The sequence below is a fragment of the Chamaea fasciata genome, unplaced genomic scaffold (genome assembly GCF_029207755.1).
Source record: "Chamaea fasciata isolate MVZ Bird 193981 ecotype frontalis unplaced genomic scaffold, bChaFas1.0.hap1 SCAF_13, whole genome shotgun sequence".
Taxonomy (NCBI): Eukaryota; Metazoa; Chordata; class Aves; order Passeriformes; family Sylviidae; genus Chamaea; species Chamaea fasciata.
The window spans coordinates 3,646,200-3,669,325 of NW_027094098.1; the positions used below are offsets into that span (position 1 = coordinate 3,646,200).

The window sequence follows — 23,126 nt, forward strand, 5'->3', positions numbered from 1 at the left end:
GAGGGCAAAAGGAACGCAAAGCCTGACCAGCGTTCTTGGCTGCCCAGGACCCTGACATAGGGTGTTTGTATCCAGTAATTTTCCAGTGGAAGGGAAATAGGGTCATTAGGGGTTGCTGAGATTGGGAAGAGTTTTGAGTTTGTAGCTGGAGTGTCCCTGAATTGTGGCATTTTCTCTGAGCTGACCTTCCCTGGTGCAGTGGAAGGCAGAAATGCAGGAGTAAACATTTTCCCTCTCTGAATAAATCATGGCTGGCTGAATAAAACATACTGTGCATCCCTGGGTTTAGCAGCAGAGGCTGGCAGGGGCTCTCTTGGTTAACCAGAGTTAGATGACCTAAAATGCTGCATGTTATTATAAAACAGAGAAAGGTGCCAGCAGAAAAATTCCCATTCCTGGGCGAATTTGCACTGGTTTTTGTGAAGAGTGGAGACTGTCTCATTGTGCATTTTGGGATGGAAGGCAAAGTAGAAATGGCATTTTTTAATTTTTTTCTTATTTTCTCATTCCATGAACCCAGAGGGCTGAAAAAACCCTGCTGCTTTGGGGGAATTTGGGTGGGGAATTTCTCCGTGGGCACCTTGAGGCACTTGCACCTTTCAGGATCAAGCTGGTTTGGTTTTCTTTTGCGGTCTGGAGTTCTCCTTTGCAAACATATTCAGCTTTTGGATGGTTCTGCCTGAAATAGGAGGGTGAGACTCCAGCTTTGCAGCATGACCTTTGCCTTGCTGTTATTTCCTGCACTTGCATTGTTTTCTCTCCCTTAACAACTGTGGGAAGTCACTTAAAGAGCTCAGAGCAGCGTGTGGACACTGGGCTGGAACAGGATGGACTTTTGTGCACCACTAGATGGAGCAAAAAAAAAAAAAAACCAAAACCAAACCAGTTCAGCTGAGATAAATGAAGATATTCATCTCCCCAAGTAGATTTTAACTAGCTGAAGGAAAATACTGTGTAATGTAGGAGAAGAAATAATCCCCTGAAAAATGCAGCAGGCTGTGTAGATCTCAACGCGGCTGCAATCGAGGTTTTAAAGGTTTTAAGATGGTTTCAGGATGCTCCCTTGGCCAAAGCAGCAGCTGTGTCATGGAATAGAGATTGCCACCATTCCAGACAGCTCAGGATTCAGGAGGAGTTGGAATTATAAAGGAATTTCTGGCCGAGGCAGCTCCTTCCTTGAGCAGGTGCCCTGGGATGGCAATGCCACCGGAGTGGAGCAGCACTGGGACAGTCAGAAGTGGGGATTTGGCTGCTTGGAATTCCCAGTTTGGAAAAGCTGAGCCCCCTCTGGAGCCTCCCCCCCTCCCCCCAGTCACAGTTGTGCAAGGGGGACGTTTGTATTCCGAAATATTTATTTTATTGTATTCTGGAATATTTATTTGCAAAAGGGACCTTTTTGTCATGCAGCACTAATTGTTTTTTTTTCCCCTCGAACACTGAAATGGAGCGGGGAGTTCTCAGAAAACCCGACCCCAAAAATACAAATCCACACATGTGTGGGAGTGCTCGCTGTGCCGGGAGGGTGGTGGTAGAGGGGGGTTTTTCTGAGGTGGAATTTTTTTGCAATAATTGACTATTTCCTGGCGTGGGGGCTAGAGGGAGCTCCAATGCAGCCTTCCCAAAGCTTTCCCGGTAAATCACTCCTGCCTGGCTCAGCCCATGGAGATGCAAAGGAGGCAGGAAGGCAGCTCCATGTACTTCTGCACCCTGTGAACACTGGACACGGGATATAGATGGATATATATGCATATATATGGATCTATATGGATTTATATGGATATATATGGGGATTTGGAGATATATATATATATATGGATTTACATATGCATATATATGCCAGGATGCCCTACAGTCAATGTCATTTATATGTTTTATAATTATTATCATAAATGTTGTCCATAAATTCTATAATTGTTACCCTGAATTCGCGGTTTGTGCCCCCACCTTTCCGGAGTGTAATGCAGGATATGTTCCAGGGAGCAGTGTTTAAACACAGTGTGATAAACACAGTGTTAAACTGTGTTTAACAGCCCAGGAGAAGCCACAGGGGCTGTTTGACATCCCACTGGCACTGGTGCTTGTCTAGGAAAGGGTGTGAGAGCAAGATAGACACACAGTAATACCTCTCCTAGGCTAGCAGGGTTTCAAATAAAGAAATCGGTAAATAAAAGGTATGAACCAATATGATTCTGCGGGTTTTATTGCTGCTAGATAAACATATCTGCTGATGAATCAGCAGAAAATCCAGGTTTATTATTCTACGACTGCTGAAGTCATTGATCATGGTTAATGCTATCACACCTGTATTTACAAGGTGTTTGGCATCCTGAACCTTCTCTCTCATTTTTATGGCATGGGTTAGTGGCATGGGCGTGTTCAGCTGAAAGTTGGACTTAGGATCTTAAGAGGTCTTCTCCAGCCTCAGTGATTCCAGGGTTCACGTGGGTTTCCCATTTTCTTTTAACTCCCCAAACTGCAGCAGCTTCTCAGGGCTGGGAGGGCCCTGTCCTGGAGGGGCTGGGCTGAACAGCACTGGGGATTTATCCCCCTTCCCTGGGTGTTTATTCCCCTTTCCTGGATGTTTATCCCCCTTCCCTGGGTATTTTATCCCATTCCCTGGATGTTTTATCCCATTCCCTGGGTGTTTTATCCCATTCCTTGGGTGTTTTATCCCATTCCCTGGGTGTTTTATCCCATTCCTTGGGTGTTTTGTCCCATTCCCTGGGTGTTTTATCCCATTCCCTGGGTGTTTATTCCCCTCCTTCCCCTTGCTCACCCCTCTGGCAGAGGGAAGGAGCTCTGGGGTTCAGGGTGAGCCCAGAGCTCCAGAGCCCAGTTCCTCACTGGAATCAGGGATCACTCCTCATGCTGAGCTGCCACAGAAGGATGGATGAGAAGAGGCAGAGCTGCACCGAGTCCAACCATGAGGAGAAATGCCATTAATGAGTTCAGGGAGAGTTTTTCTGGCCGTGTCTGGAGCTGACCCTTTGTGCCTCAGCCCTGCTCCCTCCCCCATGACCCGGAGATGTCCAGGCACTGACCCTCCAGAGGGACCTTGGGGACCTTCTTGGGGATGGGAGGGACTCCTCAGAGCACCTCAGCTTTGGTTTTGGCAGCAGAACACCAGAGGGTTAGAAGGAGAGAACAGCTGTGCTGCTGTTGTGGAATGGAACAGAATCACAGCGTGAGTTGGGCTGGAAGGGACCCCAAAAATCATCCTCTGCCACGGGCAGGGACACCCAGCACATTCTGGTTCCATAGCAAGCGCAGAGCAAACATTCGGTGTTTTCTATGAAATACAGGTGCTGATATGGGAGGCTTCCACACCCCCTTCTGTGTGCCCGGCAACACCTTAATGTGCCATTAATGTTTCAGCTCAGTCGTTCCTGTAAAAAGCAGGTGTTGCTGTTTTCCCTTCAGACCCGAGATTTGAGAAGATTTGGAAATAATTATCCTGATTTGCTAAACAAGCTGGGAGGCTGGAATTTCAAATCACCAAAAGCTGTTTCTTTGATTTATGTTTACTTCCCTTATTCAAGTGAAAATGTGCAAAACAATATAATGAAAATATGGCCCTTTCTAATTTCTGGTGCTTCAAACTTCCTGTTCCTTACCCGTCCAAGGATTTAGCTTTATAAAATGCTATTTGTGTGCTCTTTGGCCTTTAATGATCTTTGGCAGCTGCATTCCTAGAACAAATGCATAAAATCAACCCGATTTATGACCCGTTAATGTAAGCATTTTATCCTAAAGAAAGTGTGTCACATCTCATTCACCTCTGAATTTTTTTTTCTTCCGAGCCAGTCACTGGAGCATTGCACACCTGAAAATGAGATAGCGTTGAAATCCATCTTGCTCCCTTCAATTAAATCCATTTTTACAGAGGATTCAATTAGTTGTAATTGCTGCTTTACGACACGCTTTTGCCAGGGGCTGGGGTGGGGAGATAATTAATCTCGATCAGGGAATGTTACTCAAATCATTTTCCTCTGTCACCCAAGGAAGGCTGTGATTAATCAGGAGCTGTCTCTGCCAGCCCTGGCCGTGGCAGATGGCCCTGACAAACCAGTTTGGTTTTGGTTTTGGTTGGTTTTGGTTGGTTTTGTTTGCAGGGGTCGTGGTGGTCTGGTTAAAACCAAATCTTTGTTAGGGTGACTCTCAGCTGTGCCTGTCGGAACCCCGGGCACTGAGGATTTCAGACATTCTGTGCTGACAGGCACTGACCCCCAAGCAAACACTGCATTTCATCTGAGGCCGTGGAAAAGGCTCCCAGAATTGAGTGACAGCGCTGGGATTGTGGGTGTGGAGTTTGAATACAAGTGTGTGATATCTCAGGGTGGGAAACTTAGACTTTAAGGGTTTAGAATATAATAATATATAAAAGCAAGATGAGGTTTTAGGGCAGAGGCCAGTCCTTTTTCACCTTCTTCTTCATGGGTCTGCGTGGGATTTTGTAATTGGATAGAAAAGTCCACATTGTGGGCCATGGGTGGTTGGTTATTGGGTTAAAAGAAAAAATAATTTAGGTGTCATCTCTTAATTGGACAGTTTATCCTTAAAAGGCCTTGTAGAGAGAGAGATGGGGCTCCATTTTTAGTTTGTTAGCTAGAAGTGCTGTAGAACTCATCGTTTGTGAGACTGTAATAGAGATAAGAATTAATAAACATCTGAGAAGGTGTTTATTTCTTGTTTATCAATAAACAGAGATAAAAAGAAGATAAAACACAACATGTGCCCACCACTCTCAGCTTCCCAGAGTGCTGGACGTGCCTCCAGCATCCAGCCCGCGGCTGAGGTGCTCTCCATGTGCCTGGAGCTCTTCAGGAGCCCACCAGGACATTCTTTATGACTTTACTATCAAGTCATTCTTTTCAAATTGTTCTTTTTGATTTGAGGGAGCTCGGGGCTCCAGAGCTCCAAAACTGAAAGTTTTGTGTTTAATTTTATGCTGGATTCCAAGGGAGGTATGGCCAAGAGTTGTCCTTGGGTCGATCTCCCTTCCCTGGGTTATTTATCCTTCCTGGGTGTTTATCCCCATTCCCTGGGTATCTATCTTCCTTCCCTGGGTATTTATCTCCCTTCCCTGGTTGTTTTATCCCCCTTTCCTGTGCCTGGAGGACTTCTGTGCCTGGAGGGAAGGAAATATCCAGGGCTAAGGCAAAGAAGCAGCCACTGCTTTTAGCAGTAAAGCCGCAAACAGCAAATAGGCATTATCGACTCATTTGATGTGTTTCATCAAAGCCTGAAGGATGATCAAAGAGCCACGAGGGGAGGCAAAGGTTCAGGTGTGTAGTGGAGCAGCAGGAAGTCTGTGACTTTATTCCAGATGAGGCCAAATGAATGCCGAGCTTGGCTTTCAAGTGTCATTTAGGGACCTGTCTTGGCCGCAGCACTCAGTCCCCCTGCAGAAGGCCCACGGTCAGGAGCAGGAACATTTGGGAGGCAGTTTTTTTGTTAGTGTCCATGTGAGATGCTTTATCTGTAACCTGGAGTGGGAAACGTGGGGCTGTGGAGGTTAAAGCTGAAGTGGTGCTTCCTCCAGGCAGATGTGCAGGTTTCTGCCAGGTGTTTCTTCCATCTGATTTACGGGGTGGAAAAGTTAAATGATCAAATGGTCTTTGAGTAAAACTGAGGAATGGGGAAGAATCATTTCAAGCTTGCTTTGACATTTTCCTTCCACGTTCTTTGTGTTTTGAGGGCTTTTCCAAAGAATTACAGCACTCATTGTGTGTGTGTGCATAAACAAAGAGCATTTTCCAGGTGGGGTTGTTGGCCTCCAAACACGTCCAGAGGGAAGCCAGAACCTTTGGATGCATCTGGGACTGCTGCACATCCTGATTTCTGGGTCTGCACTGAAGCTGCACCAGTTGTCATGGATGCAAAGGCACCCTGACCTGTTCCACTGTAAATTCTGGAATTTAGGATGAGCACAGGGAGTGCTCGGGAGCTCTGGAATTGTGTGAATCTCATGCTCATTTTACTGTGGTTTCAACTGGCTCCTTTTAGTATCAGAATTCAGGGCAGTGAAAATTATTATTACTATAAACTGATAAAAGTAAACTTCCAGTTAGCTGGAAAATCCTTTTTCCTTTCAGCTGAGGAGCTGCTCTGTAGTTCCCAGCACACACACCACTGACCCCACATTTTGTTGTCTGGCCACAGAGCTGCTAACATAGCTCCAGTTGGGTTTGGGTTTGGATTCTGTGCTGGCTTGCTAATTAATTGCCTGTTATTTAACTTAGGTTTGTAAGCCTTCGCTTCCAGAGAGCAATGATGCTTTTAAAAAAATCCAGCACTGCTTTCAGCCTGTAGGTTTGAGCCTGTGGAGGAGTAGGAACACTGAAACATTGCCTGTGCATGTGGAGGCATAAAGAGGTTGTTTTCTGTCTTTAAAAAGAAGCATCATAACCTCTGACAGACTGATAGAGTGCACTAGAATTTAAGCCATTGAATCTGCTTATCTGAAATATCTCTTGTCAATTTTCCTTTTGAGAAATGATGGGATTAAGATAATAAATGCAGCTTTGCTGAGTAACAGGGAAGCGGCCTATGGATTGTGGGTCTTTGAATCCACTTAGCAGCATGTGTAATTCTGTACATTTCCTGGGAAACAAAAGAGGGATGCTCATTGAGCCACAGGATCTTGTAATGTGCTGCCTCTGTGAAATGCTGGGTGATCACAGCAGAGCAGCACTGGCGTGCAGGGGAACATTCATTGATTGGGAGTGGATGGATTGAAAGGGGTTGGAAGTGATGTGAGTTCTGAAATGGCAATGCTGATGGTTCTGGAGGGCTGCAGGAACGAATGGCTTCGTCATGGCAGGTGATAAATGAGCCCTGGCAGTGTAGGCTGAGCTCCTGCTGCCTGTGGGTGTGGGAGAGGGAACAGGCTCCTGTCCAACCCCGTTGTTCCCCTGTGAGATTCAGGGAGCTCAACCCCACTGTTCCCCTGTCCCTGTGGGATTCAGGGAGCTGCTCCAGCTGCAGACGTGCCCCAGCTCCCACTCTGGGCTGGGCATGAAGGGGCTGCTGCTGATGGGAAGGTGAGAAACAAACCTTTGGCCTGAAAAGCAGGGGAAAAGTGGAGTGGAATGTGTCCCTGAGCCCCCCCGAGTGCCAGCAGGAGCTGTCACAGGGTGCTTAAACCCACCTGCAGCACTTCACCAACAGGAACAGGCTCAGTTCCCGGTGATGCTGTTGTAAGTTTCTGTCTTAGGATGTGATGTCACGTGGCCAGTTCGGGGTGTGTTCATTGTGTGTTCACCTTGGGGAGGTTTTTATCCTCCACTGCATCATTGGCACAGAGCTGCTGGGAGCTGCTTTTGGAGGACAGAGTGGCAGAGCTGGCACAAGGACACGTGAGATTCAAACACAAATTACACCTCCAGCTCAGGTTTACTCACCTGCCTTGGTTTTCTGGTGGTTTTCAGCAGGGTGATGTCAAATGGGGGGATGCTTGGAGGACTGGGATGTTTGTGGTCCCTGGGAGGGTCCTGGCGTGGGGAACTGTGCAGGGTGTCTCTCTGGGCTGTTTGCTGGGATTTTGCTCACCCAGAGCAGAGCAGAGCAGTTGGCCTGACTCAGGTACTCCCAGTGCTCTGTTCACAGTGATGTAAAAGTGCTGTGGGGTTTGTGGCTCTCACAGGCATCACTTTCTGTGCAGATGATGCACAAACAGAAAGGGAAAGCTGCTGCTGGCCAGGGACAGCAGTGAGGGCTCCTGGTGGAGAGCAAGTTTGTCCAACCGTGGTGTTGAACACGACGTTTTCAAACACTTCAGCTCTCAGATTACATTAGCAGGCTGGACCTTGGCCTCACAGGGGATTAAACATAGATCTGGAAGCTTTAATGTCTTCAAACTGAGTTATATGCACTTGGCTGCTGCCATCCCAACGCTCCCTCTCTTCCTTCTTTGGAAAACCTCAATTCCCACGTCGCATGTAAGGCTTGGTTTTGTTTTTCAAGGTTCTAAATTTGAGCTGCAAATAGTAGTGAAGCTTGTTAATAAACATCTGATCTTTGTGTAACTCTGGGAATAAGTGCAATTTAAATGATGGACTACGCTTCTAACAAAGCCAAAACCACATCACTGCAATATTTTAATATGAAATCAGTTCCTCTGGCAAGATAGCACCTTGAAAAACAATGCTGGCTAGATGTTCAGCAGATAATAAATTCTAAACTGCTTCTTGTCATTGAGGTGGGTCCCTGATAAAGTTACTTTTTTTTTTTTTTTCTCAGAGTTCAGGGTTTGGGGGCTTGCAGCTCCTTTGGAAAAGCCAGCAGAAGGCTGGGCTGCCTGAATACCAGGCAGTCACAGCAGTGAAATCCTTACCCTCAGGGCCAGTAACCTTTAGGTGTTCTTGTTGGAGTTCATTTAGCTCGTGGCAGCTTTTGGAAGTTAATTTTTCACGCTGCAGTGTTCAGAAAGATACTCAAATGTTGGGAGTGGCTTCTTTCAGAAGGACACTAAATCATGTGCTTCATCTGCAAGAATGTGTGCAAATACCTCTTTTTTTTTTTCTTTTCTTTTTTTTTTTCCTGAATCAGGAATCAGAGACCACTAACAAAAGTTATCCTGACTGGAGCATAAAATACCTTTATGGGAGAGCCACAGCTCCTGCAGATCCCTCCCAGTTCTGGGAGGAGACCAAGCTCCTCACCAGCTTCTGCTCCGTGGTCTCCAGATGAGAATTTCCCACAGCTTGTTCCTTCAGGGCTGTTTGTTGGGGATATCAGGTGAAGGAGTGGGACAGGAGCTGTCCATGCCAGGCCCTGGCTCCCTTGAGCTCAGGGCACTTTGGCATTTTTGGGGAATGAGCCTTCCCTGATGGACTGGCAGATCTCTGCCAAGGGATGTGAAGGGATGGTTTTCTTTGACTGGCTGGATTATCATTTCCAGTTTTGTTTCCGAGGAATGGGGTGTCCTGGCTGAGGATGATCCTTCTGTCCTCTCCTCTCTGCCTGTTGGGATTGGGGTTGGATGCTTTGGACTTTCTTCCAACAGGAGCACTGAGACTGGGACCCATCCTCAAGCAAGGGTGGAGATTTCCATTTGTTGAAGCTGCACTTTGGAGTATAGAGAAATCACTTAGTCCTCCTTTGCATGTGAGCATGTGGAGCATCACAGCACCAGCCTGCAGTGAGCAGGTTTCCCTTTCTTCCCTGAGCTGCCAGCTCCTAGGAAGAAACTGTGCCAAGCAGCAGCAATTATTTGCTGAGCAACACCCCAGACAGGGTCTTAAAAATTTAATGTTGTATTCTGCGTTCCTTCCCTCGGTGTGAGAGGGATGCAGCAGCACAGTGCTGCAGGCACCGAGGCCTGACAGAGCTCAGAGCTGCCTTTTCCCCTCACACCCCTCCGAGCTGCTGTCGGCAGACAGCACATCTTTGTGCTCCGATGCTCCGAGTGCATCTCCCTTCTTAGCCAAAAAGATGATCTATTTAAGCAGTCTTTATTTGGGATCAAGCTGGGGGTTTGCTTCAACTGCAATTATTTCATCTGTCACCGCTGCGCCTTTTCGTGCCAGAGGAATATCTTGGCTTTTCTCAAACTGGAGATTTTTCTGGCTGCTTGCACCGTGTGTGCTTGTGCTGTGTGGTTATTTGTAGGCTCTGCCAGCAGTAAGAGAGCAGTGCTGGGGTCTCCTCTGTCCTCTGGTGAGCAGCTAATGAAGCAGTTGCAGCCATCTGCACTGATGGGAAGGGACTTTCCTGCCCCAGTTCGGCATTATCCAGGCAAATTGAGCCCGGAGGGTGGAGGCTGCCCAAGAGACCCTGAGGAGGGAGGGGAGGCAGCTGGGCTGAGCCATCAGTGTGGGGACTCCCCCAGGATTATCCACTCAGCCCAGTGTCAGAACCTGCTCAGAACTTTGCCCTCCATCCCGAGAGGTAAAACCAAGACTGATGCATGGACACTTTGGCTGTCCCTGTTCACCCACAGCAGTCACAGCACAGGTCAGGGTGGCTCTGTCACTCTGGGGCTTGCTGCAGTCACAGGGACACCTTCCAAACCCTCTGTGATTCCCTCTGTCACCGCTGCACATGGAGAGGCAGGAGCTGAAGGGCTCTGTAGCAGTCCCAGATCAATAACGCTCCTTGTCTGCTGTCACAGCTGAGCAGAGAGAGGTTTTCACTCCTCCAGCGTGCATTCCCTGCCCTCTCTCTGTCACACAATACAAGGAGCTCCATCTTAGACTATTTCCAAGATATTTCCTATTTCCAAAATAATCTTCAGTTATACTGATTTTTGTATTTACAAAAAAAAAAATCAAAACAAAAAACCAAAACCCACAAAAAAACCCCAGTTTCTTTCATCACAACAACAACAACAACAACAACAACAAAACCACAGAGCTTTGTGCCATGGCTCAGGATGCTGAGAGCTAATTGTGTGTTTCCCTTCAATCTGCTAAAACATTGTGGCATAAGATCTTCCAGACACCCAGATGTTGGGAATGCTCTCTGCTCAGCACACAGTGCCAATAACGAGAGCTGGGGCCTGTGGCCTTGTTTTGTGCTCCGGGACAGAACTCTTGACTAGAATTGTGTTTATAGTTTTTGTCTGTGGACACCCAAAGCCTACTGTGTGAATTTCAGACAGATGATCTCCTGGAAATATTTGTATTTTTTCCTGCATGATGCAGTGCAGGAGTGGGCTGGTCTCGATTGCTGTGCTGATGGACACAGATGGAAGCTCTGGGCAAGCTCCTCACCCAGGAGCTGTGGAGATCCATTCTTTGGGCAATCCTTTTAGCCTTGAAAGCAATTGTTACTACCAACAATTCCACAGGTTTCACGCTGACCAAGTTAGCAGTCAATAATCACACTGTGTGCCCAGTTTAGTTCCAGCTCATGCCACCATTCCTCTGCCTTTTCCCTGAAACGTCAGGAATGTGCGTGACAAGGAGATGTTTCAGCTGAGTGAAACTGGGGCAGGTTTCCTCCCCTGCCCACCTGGAAGGACCTTGCAAACTCCATGGAAACAAACAGGAGATACAGAACAGCCCCCAGGGTGCTTTGGAGAATTCCCTGCTAATTCCAGGCAGTTCTGCACTTTGTGCTCTGCCTCAGCTCAATTTTCACTCAAAGCCTTGGGCAGAGTTCTGCAGTTAATGGTACTTTGGGAATTTTTAAAAATATCTTTATTAATACCAATGGAAATTATGCATATATAGACAAGTCTGTTATATTTAACGATATCTTTTTAATGGCTTCAATTATTACATATAATGGCTTCAATAATTAGATATTGTCTGTGCTTCTTTCTGGGCTACAAATGCCCTGAGCCCATTAGGAATAAAGAGGATTGTCAGACCTTCCTGCTCACTTCCTTCACAGCAGTGCAGTATTTTATTTTATTTTATTTTCCTGTTCAGTTAATTTGTTTAAAAGCAAAGCAAAAGGAACAAACCTTCTTTTGAAGTAACCTAAATGAGATATATTTTTATCATTCCTGAAGTGACCCCTGTGTGCAATGAGATATTTGCCTTGCTGCAGCTTTAATGACATTGTGTTCAGAATCTGGGTTATTTTTATGTTTTAAATTAACTTTCCATCTTTGAGCAGTCTGGAAAGAAACCAAAAGACTTAAATGGGATTTTAGCTGGCAAGAAAGAGGGGGAGTGATGATGTGATTATACTATTCTGTAAATTCAATAAGAATTAACTAACTTTCTGTACCCTAAACCCAGATCTTTGGGTAGAATTTAAAATTGATTTCTCCTGTTGCTACTGGGGGCGGGTTTGTGGCCACTAAAAGTTGGGGTTTGTGTTGTCAGACTGCTCCTGAGGTTTCCACAGGGCCAGGTTGAGTCTGGAGGTGGGAGGGCAGGTAAAAAGGCTGGGCTGTAACAATTCTGAGGGTTTAGCCCTCCTTTGTAGGGCTTGTTTTCCATCCTTCTCCCCACAGTGTGGTGATCTGTCTCCTCCAGGGAATTTCTCCGCATCAGCTTTTCTCCAGAAGCTTTTCCTGTCTTTGCTGCTGTTCCTAGATCTGATCTTCACCTTAAAAAACCCCCATGCACGAGCTGCACCAGGGGAGGTTTAGGTTGGATATCAGGGAGAATTTTTGCTCTGGCAGGGTTGACAAACAGTGGCACAGGGCAGTGCTGGGCTCAGCACCCCTGGAAGGGCTCAGGAAACATCTGGATGTGGTGCTGATGTTTTGATGGCCCTGGCAGCGTCAGGGTGAGGGTTGCACTCATCCTGGAAGTCTTTCCCAACCTTGATGAGCCTTGATGAGGTTTCTGACTCCAAGAGGGGTGTTTTTGCTGAGAGCTGTGCTTTTCCTGGGTGTGTCTATGTACAGAAATTCCAGTGCCTCTCCTGAGCGAGGGTTTGGGTGCTGGGGAGCACCTGGGATGCCTGACTCCAGGAAGGAGAACCAGGATCCCTGCTGAAGCTGCAATCCTGCTCCCGGGGGTTGTGCAAGGAGTGCCCGAGGTCGGGAGTGCTCGGTGCCATCAGGGGTGTGCTGGGGTTGGGGCTAATCCCGGCTCATTAGCATCTCCTCAGCATGCACCGCACATCCCTCCTGCACACACACACTGTCTGAGAACTGTTTATTCACAGCACCGAGGGCCAAAACTGCTCACAGCAGATTTTTTTTTTCTTTTTTTTTTTTTTTTTGTGGTTTAAAAGCAAGGCGAAAAAGCCCCGCTGAGTGAGCAGGCTGGCACCTCCACGGCACGCGGAGGGGAAGCAGGAAACTTAATTATAATTAAATGAAATTCACCCTTTTCCGTGGGTAAACCGACACCCAGCCTCAGAGTCGGCATATGTGAGCCACCCCCTCAAAATTCAGCATTATTCACAAATCCTGAACTGGGGCTGCAAGCAAATTGCAAGGTGGCATAAGCTCCCCAAAGCTATTTTGAAGCTTTAGTGCTCTGGTTAAAAGCTATTTGGACATTATGGTTTATTTCCATTCCCGTACAGCTAATTCTTGCTGCTTTTATGGCCTCCTGCCTTCACACCACCCCGTTTATTTTTGTAAATAAATTAAGAATCTTGGGATTCAAAGTAAAGGTGTGCCATTGATTTATGAATGGCCACTGTAAATATAATTAATGCAACTCTAATGTGAATTTTATGAACCTCCACAGACTGCACGTGTTTATGGCTCTGGGAGCAAAGGCTGATCTGTGGCCATTTGTGTAAGGGACAGAAATGGATGAGTGCAAATAACCACTTAAAAATGATGGGGCTTTGGCTGATGTTTTATTACAGCCTCTGAAAAAAAACTGGCTTCACCCTAAAAATATAACTCTATGTTATATATCTATATTAATATAATAAACCTGGAGTCATGTTCAGAGAGAGCAAGGGTAATTACACCACACTGCGTGTTAAATATTGCTGCTCAAAAATCCACACACTTGGAGAACTTCCCCAGTCCTTACAATTACGTGTGCTGCCCCAAAACCTCCCCAGAACCCCGAAATTTTGGGGTAAAACATCCCCAGAAAACCCCAAGATCCCCAAATTTGGGGCCCCTCAAACCCCTGGGACTCCCAAATTTGAGCCAAACCCCCAAAACCCACCACAGCAGGATCCTGTTGATATTCTGAAGAATTTGATGATAAGTCAGTATTTTGCTGTTGCTCACTCTTGTTGCCAATAATTCTGCAGGGCAACTCCACAGCTGCATTTTTGGGTAGAGAGCAGAAAGCCCCAGAGTGTAAAAATGAGTGTAAAAGTGTAAAAGTCATTCACTTAGATAGAGAAGGATGGAGTGCTTTTAGAATAGTGAAAATTGTCCAGGTTGTGCCTTATTCAGACAAATGTTTCTCAAATTCCCCCTTCTCTAATCTAGGAAAGGGGTTTTTGTTTGGGGATTTTTGTTTTCTCTCGTGTTTAATGGCATGCTAAGTACTCTGAAATGTCAGTAAGAGGGAAGATAACGTAAAGTCGTTGATATTTTAGGACAAATAGAATTTTTGAACAGTTCACGGTTTTAATTTGGTTTGTACTTTAATGCTTTAAAATTTCATTCTTTTGCTGTCACCTCAGGACATCCCTGGAAACAGGAAGCAGCATCTCCACTGACCCACTCAGGTACTGTAATCGTAGTTGTAGGTTTGAAGTGACAGAAATGCCCAGTTCTGCATCAGCTGCACATCACACATGTCTTGCCATGCTCAGCCTGCCAAGGCACTGACCTAAGGGCTGGATATTCCTCGGAGTAGATAATTTGCTCTTTGCCAGGATTTCCAGCTTGAAATTCAGTTCTGTCTTCAAACCTTGGGTTTGTTCTGGGAGGAGCACAGAGCGGAGGGGCGGAAGCGTGTGTCTGCGCGCAAACCGCCTCTCCCCGGGTTTTTATCACCTTCGTGCTGCCAAGATTTGCCCTGTCCTGCTGTCCTGGCAGGTCTGTGCTGCTCTGGGGGACAGTTGTGTGGAGATGCCACTCGTGCTCCTGTTGCTCAGCATTTTGATGAAAGCACCCACCCTTCAGGGAGCTCTGTCACAGGAGGCGCTGCCAGAACTGGGATTTTACTTTGATCACTCCGTTTAGAAAGAAATGCTTGGGCCTGTTAACACTGCATATCAAATGGGTACCTTGCGTCTTTTATTCTCATGCCTGCGCACTGCAAAGTGCATCAAAGGCACAGACTGCCTTTGATAAAGCTGGGGCAGGGTCCCTCTCTCTCAAATTGGCAGCTGGGTTGGTACAAGTCTTCCTTTGGAGCTGCACTGGGTTGGGGACGTGACTTTTTCCCACATGATGTCATTTGAACCTTGCTTGAACACAACGGTGGGAGCTGTTCTGTTTAACCTTATTCAAATTAAGGCCCCTCTGTAATTAATCTTCCGTTGTTATCCAGTGGAAAGTCTTCTGGAAGTGAAGCATTTGCCTTGTTACCATTTCCTAGCAGCCACCCCCTGTGTTGTGATATTCCCTTTGTCCTCAGCACTGGGCCACGTTCAGTCCCCACTGTACTTTTGTCCCATTCCCAGTTGGACGGGAACACTGGGCCTTTGTCTGGCAGGACAATGCAGGAAAAATCCCAACTTCCCCCTGCTCTGCTCCTCTGCAAATTTATTTTAACAAGAGCATGGCATTGCTGGTGTGTGATTTCCCAGAGCCAGGTATGGCTGCCACCTTTGTGGCAGGCTAGAAATAGATTTTATTACAATATTCCTTCTTCCATTGAGTATTTTTTTTTTCCATGGGGGGAAGGTGTCAGTGAGGAACACGGAAGAATTAGATGCATGCAGTAAATCATTCTGAATGTTGAGGACTGGGCTGAAATAATACCTGGAGGTTACCAGACAAGGATGTAAAAATGCCACTCTTTAACTACAAATCGAATAATTTTGTGAAGTTATAAAAACTGTTCGAAGCTTTTTTTTCCTGAAAAATCTTTAAAAACTGTTTAAAAAACTGTCAGAAGTTTAAAATCCTGGAGCAAAGCAACCACAGAGGAGAAACTGAAGGAAACTGTTGAGATTTAACAGATAAAAGTGCGATTTTTTTTCTTAGTGTTAAATAGTTATAGAGGGAAGAGCATGTGATACCAAATCCACTTCAGCAGGTCCAACAAGCCTGTTCTGGAGCTGTAATTAGACAGAATTAAGGCCATTATTTTTGGAGTACAATGAAAGGTAATGGAAGGCTTCTTGTCACTGGATGTGTTCTCATGAACCCGTTGAGCAAATTGGCCTTTGAACAACCCAGAAAATGGGATGTTCCAATTAACACGGCCCCACCCAGTGTCCTGTCAAGGATTTCCTAGTCAGGGTTCTCGTTTTTGCATTCTGCTCACAGATTTCCTGTCCCCATCACAAGGGCCGTTTCCCCTCAGTGAACCACTCAGTGCAGGAAAGAGTAAAGGTCAATGTGAAAATTTTGCTTCTATTATAAAGAGGAGAACATGTAAAAATGGGCATATTTTATGTGTGTATATATTGGTTGGCACCATTTCCTTCACAGCCTGCACAGGATCTATTCTGGATATTTTGAGTTGGCCTCTGTCAGCTTTCAGCTGGCATCTGAAAATATTTTGTTGCCTAATATCCCAATTTTAATGTGGTCCTTCTGGAGGGTTGAATTGCCAGGCCTGTTCCAAATGAGCGGGACATTTAATTGTTTGAGCTCTGCAGATTGCTGGGGGGGATTTGTCATCTTCTGTAGCAAATTGATCAGCCAGTGGTTGTGTGAGCCCGGGGAACAGATGTGCAGAAAGGACAGACAGAATTAAGAGAACAGCAAAGTTCTTCCTGCCCTTCTCCATGGATCCTTTGGCAGCTGAGTGCCTTTAATAAAATAAAAATAAAGGGCAGGATCAAATGGTGATGAGAATTCATCTGTGGGGGAGTGCAGAGCTCTGAGAGCTGTCTGAAGCCAGAGCTTTGTTTTGAGTTTCTAGAAGGTGTCTAGGCAGCAGAGCTGCCCTTCAAGTCAACATGGAAGCAAGAGACTTTGATTTATGTCCTGACTCTGTGGGAATCCCTGCAGAGCTTGTCACCAACACCTTGGGGTGTCCCCAGGGTGTCCCCAAGCCCGAGGGCTCTGTGTGAGCTCTGCCCTGCTGGGGCAGGGATGCTCCAGGGGTGGGGCCCAGGGATGCCTGCGAGGGGCAGGGAGGGACATCTGCTTTGCCAGAGCCTTCAACATCAAAATTTGCCTTATTCTCTGAGCAGTCCAGGAGCTTTCCCCTCAGCTTTGGTGTGGAGGCCACTTCCTGCCCTCGAGTGCCCACCCAGCCCCTGGAGCTGTGTGTGCTGGGCTGTCCCGTGAGCCTCAAACCCCCCAGGAAAAAGTTCAGCATCTCTTTGCTTGCCCAAACCCTTGGTTTGCAGCCCTGCTCTGTACTCCCCCCCCTCTTTGTCATGTGGTATGTGGATGAATATTGAAATTCCTGAGCTCCAAAATACACGAATGGCTACCATGAATTTTTTGTGTGTGGCCAGTGGAGTGTTTTGCCCTGGAGTCTTGAAAGACTTGTGGAGAACAATTTAACTACTACAATTTCTGTGCTATTCAGGGGGACGCACTGTTTTTCTGGGGAAGTGAAATATTTTTCAGGAATGTTCCTGGCATATCACTCTAAAAGTTTAACTGAGTGAATAACAGTAGTTGAACATTAGTGTTTTGTGAAAGATTGTCACGGAAAGAGTCAATTTTCAGTACACCAGGAACTCCAGCAGGCACTAGCTTCATGCTGGGGTTGTTTTATCCCTCGGTGGATTGTTTTCCTGCAGCCTCAGAGCTCCAGGGGCTGGCAAGAAAACCACCCCTAAAAAAGGAGGTGCTGCAACGTTCCATTTCCACTTGGCCCCCCTTTTTTTTCCTGGCTGTTTTTGAAAGCCTTGTCAGAGGCCGAACTCTGAGTGACTGCAGAAATTCTCAGCAGACTGCTCCCGGCTCCAGTGCTGGAGCTGCAGCACATCCAAAAATCCCTGCCTGTTAGGCCTGGGAATTGTAAGTCAAAGGTTTTGGTAAATGCCTTTCTGAAAGAACCAGTTCTATGTCCCGGCTGAGCGTGAGATGCAGCTTAATTTCCTTTGTTGTTTTCCTGGGGAAGACAAGTGAAAATGAAAAACGTGTTGAGAGCGTGGGGCTTTTCATTTGCAAAAGTGCTCATTAGCATTTTCCCTGCGCGCAGGGTGGGATAATCAGCGTTGGATGCTGTCAGGAAATCCATGGGTACATGGCTCCTGTGCTCCCAGCCCACTGCTTAGAAATAGATAATTAAGGTCATAAATGGGAAAATCTTTTTGTGGGTTTTTTTTTTCTGGAAAGGATATGATGCTGAGAAAGAAATTGCTTTGTAATGTGAACAGACAAAGGATAAGTTTCCTGAAAAGTCTCGTTTCAGGATCAAGTCTTTGGCTGGCATCTCCTGAGCTTCCTTGTCTTGTGCTGCCTTTCCCCTTTTCCCTTGATCCTGGGAATAGCTGGCCTTGCTTATGGGATGTAACCATTTTTTTTTTCCTTTCTTTTATCCTTCTTTTTTTTTCTTGGAATGTAAAAAAAAATCAGATACGTAAACGTTACAACAGGGAAAACTCGATTTCTTCTTCTTCTTCTTCTTTTTTTTTTTTTTTTTTTTTTTTTTTTTTTTTTTTTTTTTTTTTTTTTTTTTTTTTTTTTTGTGGGAACAAAGGAGAAAGGATTTCCCATCCCCATCTCGGCAGTACCAAGCCCAAGGCAGGAGGCAGTGCCAGGAGGTTGGGGCTCACCAGCAGCCACTGGGTCTCCAGGGCCTTCCCTCAGTTCCTCTTTAGATAAAACTACCCTGGAGAGCTGGGGATGAAAAGCAGGGATGAAAGATTTTCGATAAGAAAATCTAAATATCCTCACCGTGATGGCATCAGTGACTTGAAATTTGCCAAGCTAACGAAGCCCAAGGGAATTTGAGTGCAGTAAGAAAAACAGGCTTGAATTTGGCAACGTTTTGTGTTGTTGGGGGCTGATGTTGCTTCTCACAGACACCCAGTTGTGTTCACTTAGGAATCACCAGCTCTGGGGCTGCTCTGAAAGAAATCCCAGCAAATAACACAAGGAAAGGGGCACTTGAAAGAGAATCTTCACAAGAAATTATTTTTTTTAAGGCCCAAACCAAACACTTTTGTTTCCTGCAAGTTGCTTTTCTCGCGATCTGGTCATTCCCACCACCCGCCCTGTCCTGTCCGAGGTGTTTTTAGGGAAATACCACACAAAGTGTGACCCTGTTTAAGCACAATCCACTCATTCCTTTACTTCACTAAAAAACTCCCAGCTCTTACTCAAATATTGTTATAATTTCATTTAATTTATCTTACACAAAGCAGTTTTTGAAGAAGATGCAAGGCACTTCTGTAGCTGCACAGTGACAATGAGTAAAAGCAGAACCCCTAAATATAGCTTATATAGATCCCTAAATATAGCTTATTATCCAGGCACTTGGGGAACTAGATAGGTCCACGTGGAAAAGAGCCTCAGGTTGAGGCTCAGAGGTTTGGTTTTCTTTGCATATTTTTTAAAAGAGAGTTAAAATTCTTGTGGCTTTTTGGCGAGGGGATTGTGGGGGTGTTTTATGGTTGATTGGTTGGTTGGTTGGTTTGGGTTTTTTTGTTTGGTTGGTTTTGTTCTAAACACTTGTCCAAGTGCCAGAGTTTTGAAGCATTTTGTCAGATTCTGCTTTTGGTTTTGTTGTTGTGACTGTTGAACTCTTAAGTTCTTCTATACCTATTTGACAGTAGTTCAAGCTGTAGCCGTGTTTACTGTGAGTGATTTTCAGAAAGGAAACAGAATGAGAAACGGCCAAATTGTAGTTGCTGGAAGAGTAAACTTACAGGAAACCGGACACAAGAATGGGTCTCCATCAGGACACTTCTTATTTAACAACAGCAACTGTGTGTGTATATATATATATATATATGCATGCGGGTTTTTGTTTCTTTTTTCTTTTTTCTTTTTTCTTTTTTCTTTTTTTTTAAGATAAATTGCTGTTGAGGTTCTCGTGTGCCAGTCCTATTTGTTGCAATGGAGCAGTTCAGTGCTGCTGTTAACTCAGAGTATCCTGTGAGACTGGAGAAGGGGAGGGATGGGCTCAGATCTCTCCTGTCTGAGCAGGGCCAGCACCCAGGGCAGGGCTGGAGCTGGGCCAGGGAAGGTCAGGCTGGATCTCAGGGGAAGGTTCTTCTCCCAGAGGGTGCTGGGCACTGCCCAGGCTCCCCAGGGAATGATCCCAGCCCAGAGGCTTCCAGAGCTCCAGGAACAACACTCTAGGGATGCCCAGGATGGGATTTTGGGGTGTCTGTGCAGGACCAGGGGTTGGGTTCTTGTGGGTCTCTTCCATCCCAGGAAATTTATAGAATCCCAGACTGATTTGGATTGGAGGGACCTTAAAGCCCATCCCGTTCCATCCCCCTGCCATGGCAGGAACACCTCCCATTGTCCCAAGCTGCTCCAAGCCCCAGTGTCCAACCTGGCCTTGGGCACTGCCAGGGATCCAGGGGCAGCCACAGCTGCTCTGGGCACCCTGTGCCAGGGCCTGCCCACCCCCCCAGGGAGGAATTCCCACCTAATCTCTTAATCTGCCCCTTCCCTGTGTGGTTCCATTCCAGGATTCTCACCCTTGGCTCTTCACGTTGGGATAGAGGGGAAGGAAGGAGGAGGAGGGGGAGGAGGGAATTGGTAGAATTGGGCCATGGTAAAAGATAGAAATTTGAAAAAAAAATTTGTTCTCCTGTCTTCTCAGAACAAAAGCAACCCGCTTTTATCGCGCCTGGCAGAGGTTTCGATGGCAAAGGCTGCTAATTGTGCCTTGCCCATCCCCAGCAGCTCCCAGCCCGCTGCCCGCGGCTCGGGGGTGGCTCCGGAGCGGCTGCGGCTGCCGGCATCCCCCGGGATGCTCCGCCGGGATTTCCCGGAGGGGCTGCCCGTCCCCGCCGGCGCTCCGGCTGCCTGTCCGGCTGTCTCTCTGTCCGGCTGCCTGTCCGTCCGTCCGTCCGTGCAGCGCCTCGGGGGCTGTCCCGCTGCCGCCCCGCGCTCCGGGGTTGGCTCATCCTCCCCCCTGCGCTCCCTGGCAAAGCGCGGTGGGAACCAGATAAGCACAATCTGGTGTGTGAGCGGGAGGGTCTGAGCTCCTGCCTGCCTTCTCTTTTCTTTTTCTTTTTTTTTTTTTTTCCTTCTCCTTTTTCCCTTTTTTTCCTGCTCCTTTCCCCTCCCCTCACGAGAAGCCCCCAGTTCCCGAGGTGCCGCAGACAATGGAGCTGATGTGCTGCTACAGGAGGAGCTGATTAACGGAGGGGGGTGGAAAAAAAGGGGAAAAAAAGGGCAAACGCTTGCAGCCCCATGTGCTGAGATCACAGCTCTGCTCTGGGTCGCGGGCAGGGGTGTCAGAGCACATCGAGATAATTGCCTGCATTTTCCGAACTTCTGGGAGCTCTGAGGATGCTTTCCAAGGGTCCAGCAGAGCCCGCAGCTGGAATTTATCCACGCTGTTTGTCCAGGGCGCTTTCAGAACGGCCTAAAGCAGCCGAAAGGAGAAGTGGGATTTCTGTGTAATTCCAGGGATCCCGGTAGGACTGGGGCTTTGGGAGAGAGAGCGAAAAAAAAAAAACTGCGAGCGGGATCAAAGAGCGCCCGTGAATCCGTGTCCTTTGTGCTCCTGCTTCTTTGTACGAGCCGGGCCGGGGGGCTGCAGGTGCCGAGCCGGCTGCGGGGCCATCCCGGAGCCCGGGGATGCGGGGACACCCGGCTGCTGCACCGCCTTTGAGTCATTCAAAGCATCACAAAAAAGTCCTGTGTCGCTAAAAGCCCGCTGCAGACCGCGGCGGCGGCGGCAGCAGTGCCGGAAAATGCTGAAGTTGAAGGCCTTCTGCTTGGATTACTGGCAGTTTTTATGTCTCCAGCCTCTCCATGGTTTCTATAAAAGGTAAGGAAGCGTTAACTCTGCGGTGCTCTTCAGCACATGGTGCCACCAGGGTTTTTCCTCTTTCCCTGTTCTGCTCCCTGGGAGAAGGGAGTGGTAAGGCAATTAGTGAGAACTTGTGACAAAGATCGTAAAGCTGCTTTGTTGTTTTTATTTGTTGCTGTCTTTCTAATTGCGTTAATTATCAGCTGCTGTCGTCTCTGTGCGTGCAGATGTGAAGGCGCTGTTTGCTTTTAACCTTTACTTTAGGTCACATCACCTAAGACTCAGGACTTTTTCTGCCCTGCTCTTTTATCCTTAGGCACAGTATCTCACGCTGTAGTGTCCACAACACCGGCAGATGCATTGAAGTGTCGTGAGAATTTATGTAACGCAGAGAAGACCCTTTATTTCCCCGAGATATTTAGCAATATAATAGTTCATCTTTCCTCTCCCTCCCAGCACAGAGTGCACATCAGAGGCATTCAGAGCAGTGGGCACTTCACTGGGGCAGGTCTGGCACCCAGCTTCAATGATTGATGGTGAATGGTGACCGTAAAGAATAGGTCTGGGTGTCAGATGCATTGAGCTTGCCTATTTAATGGAACAGCAAAATAAGCAATTCCATTTAGCACGTCCCTGAACTTCCCCTGATGCTTTTTAATCTAAACTTGGTTTTCCTTGCTCTTGATTTACGCCGCTGAGCAGAGGGAACTGGATGGGTTTGGATTTGCTGGGGGGGAAAGTGGGGATCCCTTTGCTGGGAACAAACCCCTAAATTCTCTAAAATAGGATTCCGTTCTCCTTACGTACACTTTCTGCCCTGGCTACCTATTGTCAGCCTACAGAAAGTGCTTTGTACTCAATGCTAATTGCAGTTGAATTTTCCATGCAGCGACTGAAGGCTGGAAAAGGGAACTGTTCCAATCTTTTTCAAGGTTTCGGGGGTGCCCCGCACTTCCTGCCTTCAGCAACACGGGACCCTCGTCTATGGCCATGGGCTTGTGAAGTTTCAAAAGATACCTTTATTCTCCTCTCCTTGCAGCTTTTCAGATTCCACTGCCAAGCCAAAAAATTCCCAACCCAGTCCCAGCCCATTGTGATGTTTTCCTTGCTGAGAAACCATATAAACTAATAGAAATGCAGCCAGACTGTTTTGACACAAATAAATACTGAACTCGAGGCTTTCTGTCTTGGATTCCTGGCGAAATCCCAGCTTTGTGGCAAATGAATTGCTGGGGAGTTATTCTACATCTCCTAATGGAAACCCTTGCAAATGGGGCTGCCCATTTATTTCCTTCCAGAGAATTAATTCACTTGCCATCAAAACCTGGATGTGCTTGAGGCTTCCATCTGCATGGGCAGCACTAAAACCAGGCCTTAAGCACTTCAGTATCACACAGAGGCACTTTGTTCTCATCTTTTTGAGAAGAAAAGAAAATTGAAGGAAAAGTCGCGACTTCCTCACGTTTGAAACAAAATAATTTCTTGGTTAGAGCGCAAACAAGTGTGAAAAGCAGGTGCTGCAGAATAACAAACCTTAAATGCAAGGAAGTTTATATGAAGAAGAAAGAAAAAAACTTTCTGGAGGCTCTCAATTACTTTCTATTAGCGATTGTAAATTGTTTAAAATGCTCTTGGAAAAGAGCCCAGGGGCAATGGGGAGGTTCTGTGTGTGCCCCGTGTATATATTTGTTATTTTTATGTATAAAGTGAGGTACCAGATAACCAAAACAGGACACGGGTAACATTTCCATGGGGTGACTGTGCTCTTTCCTT

At 46.8% G+C, this 23,126-nt stretch overlaps 1 protein-coding gene across 7 annotated transcripts in view; it reads left to right on the forward strand.

The window, feature by feature from the left end:
* Positions 1 to 23,126, forward strand: part of IQSEC1 (IQ motif and Sec7 domain ArfGEF 1) — a 268,694-nt gene that overhangs the window by 124,284 nt on the left and 121,284 nt on the right. Inside the window, exon 1 of one of the 7 annotated variants that reach the window (XM_066195706.1) lies at positions 14,040 to 14,058. The exons of 5 other annotated variants lie outside the window; for them this stretch is intronic. Coding sequence is in view for 1 of the 2 variants with exons in the window: in XM_066195702.1 (XP_066051799.1) it covers positions 21,295 to 21,371 (77 nt within the window). In the remaining variant the exon portion in view is untranslated. Of the gene's footprint in view, positions 1 to 14,039; positions 14,059 to 20,550; positions 21,372 to 23,126 lie in introns of those variants that run through there. One more of the 7 variants, XM_066195702.1, reaches the window with a different exon arrangement.